Raw genomic sequence first — 7722 nt, 5'->3', positions numbered from 1 at the left:
GCAAACTCAGAAGTGAAACTGTTTTGTGATAGAATACTAATATACCTCGTTAGAAACTTGGAAAAGAGTGATCAGGAATCAAAGGTTAATGTGGTTTAGATTAAAGTGCTGAAAGCAGCTAGCTACAGCTGAATCCATAATTTGTTGAACGTACCACCAACAAACCATCAAGATATGATAGAACTGCAGACTTCAGCTTTAATTCAAGTGATTTTACAAAGCGATTTTAGCTGGAAATGATTTAGAACCTCAGAGGCTCCAAAGTAATTAGACAATTGAGTGACGAGATGTTTCATGGCCAGGTGAGGCCTGTTCCCTTGTTACTTGATTACCAATGAAGCATCTGTCACATATCTGCTATCTAATATCTGCAGCTGATTCAAAGTGTTGAATTTGTATGTTATAGCTTTTCACTGTAATCTTAAATATAAGAATAAAAGAGATGCAGTGGAAGTGAAGGAGGCTGTTGTTAAGTTGAACAACTAAAATACATCTATCAGCAACAATCTGATACATGCATGAAAACAGGATTATATCCATGGTTCAGAAAAATAGCTTCACAATATTTAACCAAATCAAAAAGACTTTCAGACTTTCATGTATACAATCAAGAGATGCATTGATGAATGGAGGTACAGAGAGTTTAAACAAGGTGCAACTTGAACTTGCCCAGGGAAAAGTGTGGCGACAGGAAGAAGCAGCTTATAATCCAAAACAAACCACATTATAACAGAGTGCAAGTCGACAACGTCCCGAAGCATGCTGCAAAAACAATTCTTAATTTCTCAGTTTATTCTTTATTGGCCAAGTCAGTTGTCATCTCAACTCGGCAGAGCTGCTTTTCAGTAAGTGAAAATAGACCCACAAACCCACAAACAAGAAACAACTGAAAGCAGCTGCAGTAAATGCTTCATTTCCTCGTCGGAGGAAATGAAGCATTTGGTGATGTGCAGTCTTAGACTTCAGGCAGACACTGGGTGCAATTTTCAAGAATTAAAAATAGTTTTTATATTTAAAATTCTGTTATTTTGTCTGAGGGATGACTCAATGTAAATAATTCTTAAACAGTTGATCAAGTTAAATACAGTATTTGGTTTTTGTTTACTAATGCTAAAGGAATGCTCACTATTGTTATAGCTATAATTGGATTTTTATGAGGGCGTTAATTCCCACTCCAGCCCACTCTACACACAAAACAAATTTTAACAAAGGTGAAAATGTTATTTATCTGAGTAAGAAGGTAACTGGAACATGAAATCTGGTGGTCTAAAACTGTCCCTTTCCACTGAAGGTTGCCAAATACTTGTTTGGTAGGGTGTTGGTCTTTACTTTACAATATTAAATGCTTTGAGTTGAATGCTGTTGTGATTTGGTGATATAAAAACTGAACTGAATTGAATTAGTAGTCTTATTCCAAAAGTAACTGCTGCTAGAAGTGGAGAAAAATTCATTTTGAAGTGAACAAAGGGGGTCTGAACCTGAATGACAATTCATCCAACAGAGTTCAAAATGAAAAACTAAGCACTACTGAAGAGACCCTCGCTGGTGCCTGAAGAGAAGCAAAATGATCAAAGGCATTTCAGTCTAAACAAAAACGGTGTCTTGGTTTTACTATAGCTAAAAACTACAAACCAGGTGCATTAGGAGGCCCCTTTTTAAAGTACATTAGTTGTTTTACTCTTAAATCCCCATTTGTGGTTGCACAGTTCCTCTTAATGGTGATGGCTAAGCTCCCCCTCCTGAATGTCACTGTTCCTGCTCCCACACAACAATGCTGTGAAGTTCATCACAGGCTTCCAAGTAATGATAAGGTAAACTTTGAATGACTTTGGCCTATATCATTAATGCATCGCTGTATTTTAGTCTACAGCTGCCCTAGTTGAGGGATTTGCCCAGTAGGCCACCGGGAAGGTGTGGTTTAGTTTCACCCTGAAAGTGAACCAGTGCTCAGTCAGCCTTACTCTGTTTGTACTATGCTTCAGTTTGCTCGTGCGTATTGATCTGTGGCACACTGGCTGTATGTGCAGCAGAGTGTTGGGGGAAAACTCTGTAAAAAACCCAGGAGAAATAAAGACACAATGAGACAAAGTTACTTTCTTTGCTAAACGTGTACACGGGTGAGCTGCTGAGAACAACTCACGTCGTGAACAGAGGCTTGGCACTTTTTATAGGAAAGACAGTGAGAACAGGATAAGAAAATAATAAACAGATAAAATAAACAACTCCATATGTGGCGCTAGTCTTGTCAGCAGAGAGCTGGGAGAAAGCTGTGAGAGATAAAACAATCTAAAACAATATGTCCCAAAACAATATGTCTTTGCTGGGAAAGTCTAAAAGGATAATTCTAAACTAATCTAACCATAGACAAGGGGCATCTTTGTACATTTAAAAGAAGGTAAAGAAACATAGAATCATTTTTCCTGTAACACAGAGATGGGGACTAAAACTGTGTCTTTATTTCAACCCTGGCACACTGGTAATAAGATGAAATAAAAATGGATGATCTGATTGTGAGTCAGGAAATGACGATACTACTAAAACAAGTGTTGAAGAAACTGAATGCTTGCCTCTGATGTGTCGAGGTTTTTCATTAGCTGACAGTAGTCCTGAGAACATCTGGACATCCTGCCGTGGGCTCAGATTTTAAGAATTTTAAAAACATTTTCAGTGTTTTTGTGTCACCTATTATACAGAAAATGTTCTTTGTTCTTTCTCCATTCCTGTTGTTGCCATAACAAGCAACAATCTCAGGTGTTAAAAGTGACTGTGTGGCAGGGTGTGGTCTGTGGCGCAGCTGCAGGGGAGGGGTGGAACAGCGGGTTCAGGGCGTAATGTCAGGGGAGGCTAGTTGTCAGGTTATATATAACATTAGGAATGAAACAGGCTAGAAGAGGAGCCTGGTATCAGGAGACCGTTTAAATGAAATTTTGAGTATATAAAATAACAACAGAATGAACTGATTCTGAGGGATCAGGTGAGAGCTGTTTCACATTTGATTGTTTTTACTTGGAAATACCCATGAATGTAAATATTCCCTACGAGCAAAACTTTGGTAGGGAGGCAGGGGTTCCTTTAAACATGGAGGGATTTTCCAACAAAATCAGGCTCAGGAGAGGGCAGGCATTTATTATAAATGATAAATGTTTGGAAGGTGGGGGAGAAAGAGAAAACCTCAATAATCAGACAACTCCATGTAGGCAAGCACTTTGGCAACTGTGGCAAAGAAAAACTCCTTTTAAACAGGAAGAAATGGCCATCAGAAACAGGCTCAGGGAAGGGCAGCCATCTGAGAAATAGTAGCTAATGATTAAATGCAGAGTGGCGGCCTTTGATAAAGAAAGTAACACTCTGCAACACGACTAAATGAAACCAGGACTGCTTATGCCGACAACTACCTTGGCACGTGACACATTGAGAAGGTGAGAAATGACACCAGCTAGACCAGTTTTGGTTTTTTAACCAGTTTGTGTTCCTCTCTGACAAACATACGGGCTTTATTATCTCTAGTTGTGCAATAAGAATATTAACAATCGATTTCACATCAGTGAGGGGTTTTGACCTCTGCAGCTGCTGACCACAGTTTCAGCTTGTATCTAAATATAAGCAGTGTGTCACAGACATGCACCTGACGTCTCTGCAGCGCTATTGGCTGTCCCTACTGCACTTTCTCAGTCATCAGTTTCTTTCCATGTTGCTAGACTTTAGGAAGAGGAAGTGAGAAGGGCTGCTGAAAGCCCCATGATGTACTCTGCAAGCTTCACAGAGCTATGAGAAGGGGAAGTACGAACAGCAGACGAGCTCGACAAGCACACGCCTGAAAACAGAGACGATAGCAGATATAATTTTCTCCAAATAGGTAAGAGTTAAACTTCGTTTTGTCTTGAAGCTCTAGAGAGCTCTTTAAATCTTCAGAATATTGTGAAGATGTTTCTTTATCGGTCAGAAACGTGTTGATGTCAAATCTCTAAAAACAAACAAACTTGTAAGTGAGAAAAGAAAACCCCACGAAGATGAAAAAGTGAACAAAAATCTTTCAAATTTAGACCAAAATAGGCAGTCATCTAACTGAAAGTGTCTGTCATGTGTACATACTGACTTAAGTGGAAAACAAGATATAAGAGCTGTACTTTAGTAGTTTTAAATGGCCGAAGAAGAAGAAGAAGTCTTGTTTCTATTCTCAGAACAAAGATCAGTTAGAAAGAGGGCAAAAGTTTGATGTTTTACACATATTTATAACAAAAATACAGGAGATTTTTACTTAGAACCTTGTATTTTGAGGAAGTTTTGGTATTTCCACAATTAAACTGCCTGCCCTCTCATGATGTCATTTTAAACCCTCCCAAAGTATAATGCACTCATATCGTGTTGTACAGAAGAAGAATTTTGGTTTTGCTTGTAAACTGAGAGGAAACACAGGAAGTGAGATGTGTGAGCATCACTTCCCCGCTTTGTGACCGTGACGTTTTGTCTGTTTTAGCACTTACACACCCACACACAAACGCAAGACATAAATAAGAGATGCTGCATTAAACCTTGACCACATCCAGCCCTGCTTCTGATATTCATATTCAATAAAAAATAACGGCCTTTTCTTGTTGCAGGTCTGATCAGAGGAGTTGCAAGATGGCTCACAGCTGCCTCAAGTGTTTAAAGTACACCATGTGTGTCGCCAACTTGCTTTGCTTTGTACGTATGTCTCAGTCATCCAGCATTACATCACACATCACTGTGAAACATCCTGTCACATTCATCCACTCACTTTTCAAACCTAAACTGTCAGGTGTGACAGACGTATGAGTGTGTGAAAATTAGTTAGTATTTATAAATGCTTCAGGTGTCTACTTTGGGTTTCAAATATTCTACCAGATGTTCAGGTTCTTAAAAATTAATCAGTTAAAAGGATTTACCAAAAGTTCACACAAAAAAAACACAAAAAAGGCTCTGACAGTTTTGTTTACTCTGTGTAATTGTATTATTACTATGACGATTACGTGAGCCAATTAGAGTGGAGGCAGTTAATTTTGCTTGTTAAATTTTAGAAAGCCAATGTCTGCTAATATGTGAGAAGATAGATAGATAGATAGATAGATAGATAGATAGATAGATAGATAGATAGATATGCCTGACTCACAGGGGCCATGAAGAGAAAGTGTTAATATATTTAATATAATAATATATTTATATTATATAATATATTTTTTTATTCAATTTCATTTCATTAATTTTGTTCCACAGACTTGGTGGATACAAAAGAAAAGGAAAAGTCAACATTTGCCAGAAGTCTGTTGCATAACAAATAAATAAAAAGCAGAAGCACTTGAGAAAATGTACTGCCTGACACTGCTGCCTGTAGGCAAGCTCTGAAGCAGACCAGGGCTCGGTGCAGCTCACTGTACTCTGTGTAGTTTGTATTGTGGACTTGGCTTCAGTCTGTCTTCTCTTCTGTCAGATCTGCGGTGTGGCTGTTTTGGCCTTCGGCATCTTCATGATGGCGAGTTCAAATTATGCTGCTCTCACCCCCTCACTGGCCAGCTTCAACATAGCCAACATCCTCCTGATCACCGGCATCATCATCACCTGCGTGTCCTTCCTGGGATTTCTCGGCGCACTCAAGGAGAACCGCTGTCTCCTCCTATCGGTAACACACACACACAAATACTCAAAGCAGAGCACAGATTATGTGGTTTTCTGCTCCCTCTGATTACTTCATATTTTTAGGTAATTAACACTCTAGTTTTGGTACCCCCAAAGGGTATAATTTGTTTGTTTTTTTAAGCCTGTATAATTTTGATAAGGGGGGTGGGCTCTCTAACACTGCCTCTTCACTGTTGTGTACTCCAATTTTTGAATGCTACAAAAATAGCATTTATGTAACAAACGGAAATATCTAAAGAGTCAGTTTTTCTGGGAAAAAAGGTCATTTAGATGTTAATCGGGACTAGTTTTTCTAGTTTTCTAGGAGGAAACACAAAGATGGACATTTATGCGCATTCAAGTTTAAAACGTTCTCGAAATCAGACATGTTGAGCTACATGCTGTGAACTAGCAGCCGAAAATAACTTCACTATACAGTACCGTTTCATATGTGTATGTAAAGTGTTTCAGAGTAACATTCACATAAACCTTTTTATTTATTTTTTACAGTTTTTCCTGATGCTCTTCCTCATGATGCTCTTGGAACTGACAGCAGCATGTCTGCTACTTGTATACGAGGGAGAAGTGTGTGACACATATGCTATACACAATATGTTCTGTTTTTAAAGCAAATGTATACATTGTATGTATTCACCAAATCCTCCGTTACTGTTCAGATTACTGAAAGAGTGAAGGACGATCTGACAAAGGGCTTGAATGATGCAAAAGGAAATTCAACACATTCAAAACAAAGTGACTGGGATAATATTCAAAAAAACGTAAGTGTGTCAGAGTGGAGATGTCATGTTGTGACACAAATGACTTTAGAAATTTGTTTATTTTTTTTGTCTGTCAAATTCATTTGTTTTAGCTCGACTGCTGTGGAATCAATAATGTAACAGATTGGGGAAACAACGTGCCAGAATCCTGCTGTATTCCTGAGGACCCCTCTTGTAAAAGTCATAAATACAGGCAAACGGTAGGCTCATACTAATCACTGATCCTTTCAGATTCATACTTGCTTTAATGTACCATAGAGGTCAAAGGTCACATTGTTACTGCTGCAGGTAATTTCAAAATGTTTTGTGTGCAGGGTTGTTTGTCAAAGGTGACAAGTTTTTTTGAGAAGAATTTCCTAACCATTGGGGTCTCTGTCATTGTCCTCTGTATGATTGAGGTAAGCTGTTAACATACTATTTTACGCAGGTGTTGCAAAGTTAATCTATGAACTTGCAGATGTACCATGTCTCAGAAATTACCATCTTCACTTCTGTATAAAAGACAACTGGATTATAAAGTGAATGAATTGGTTAATACAATGTTCTGCTCAGAAACGTGGCATCTTCCTGTTAAAATATACCTAAACTTTGTTGCCTTTGACTGTATGGTTTCATTTCTAGCAGTTAACAACCATGGCCTCAGTGTGTTTTATACTATAAAGATCCTTCAATATTAGATGGAGAGAACTCTGATGATCAGATAACCCATTATGAGCAAGTACCAGGCAATGGTGGGGAGAAAGAACTTTTTGACAGGAAGAGATCTCCAGAGAGTGTGCGGGAGTAACTGAATGCATGGTATTCCGAATACAGTTACTTTGTAGAAATAAATGGATTACACAGCGGTCTTTTCCTGTTTCATATGTTAGGCTATGCCCTCTCTATTTTTGGTAATTCCACATTGGTGGAAACCATCTTGCAGCCCATGTTACATCTACTAGAGCCAGAAGAGCCAGTGACAGTGGCAGAGAGCCATCTGGTAAAACTGGTTGGGAGTGAAGAGAAAAAAGGAAATAAAAGATGAATGTAGCTTGCAGCTCTTGAAAATAAAATAATAAAAAGCTAATGGTCAAGTACTTTTAACCTACATTCTTCTGTCCTAATGGCCAACTCCTGCTTTGGAATAGAAGTTAGGATGTACACATTCGCTATCTGGCAATGGCAAAATAATGTGTGACGTTAAAGCCGCTACAGCCATCCTTCATATACAGTCTATGATTGCCGCAGACCAAGGCTGTATCCCAATTCAGGGTCTGCAGCCTTAAAGGCCGCATTTTAAGGCCGATTACGTCACAGCGACGCGACGAAG

At 38.7% G+C, this 7722-nt stretch overlaps 1 protein-coding gene across 1 annotated transcript in view; it reads left to right on the top strand.

Moving 5' to 3' along the window:
* Window positions 1-3689: 3689 nt before the first annotated feature.
* Window positions 3690-7722, top strand: part of LOC102200429 (leukocyte surface antigen CD53) — a 5352-nt gene continuing 1319 nt past the window's right edge. Inside the window, exons 1-7 of the mRNA XM_005745812.2 lie at window positions 3690-3856; window positions 4602-4686; window positions 5450-5638; window positions 6145-6219; window positions 6312-6413; window positions 6506-6613; window positions 6728-6811. Of these exons, the coding sequence (XP_005745869.1) occupies window positions 4624-4686; window positions 5450-5638; window positions 6145-6219; window positions 6312-6413; window positions 6506-6613; window positions 6728-6811 (621 nt within the window). The 5' untranslated portion in view covers window positions 3690-3856; window positions 4602-4623. The remainder of the gene's footprint in view (window positions 3857-4601; window positions 4687-5449; window positions 5639-6144; window positions 6220-6311; window positions 6414-6505; window positions 6614-6727; window positions 6812-7722) is intronic.

Source organism: Pundamilia nyererei, unplaced genomic scaffold, assembly GCF_000239375.1.
Source record: "Pundamilia nyererei isolate P.nyererei 1_Seehausen unplaced genomic scaffold, PunNye1.0 scaffold00167, whole genome shotgun sequence".
Lineage (NCBI taxonomy): Eukaryota > Metazoa > Chordata > Actinopteri > Cichliformes > Cichlidae > Pundamilia > Pundamilia nyererei.
Note: the sequence above shows the minus strand (reverse complement) of the source record. Positions and strands in the feature narration are given on the sequence as shown.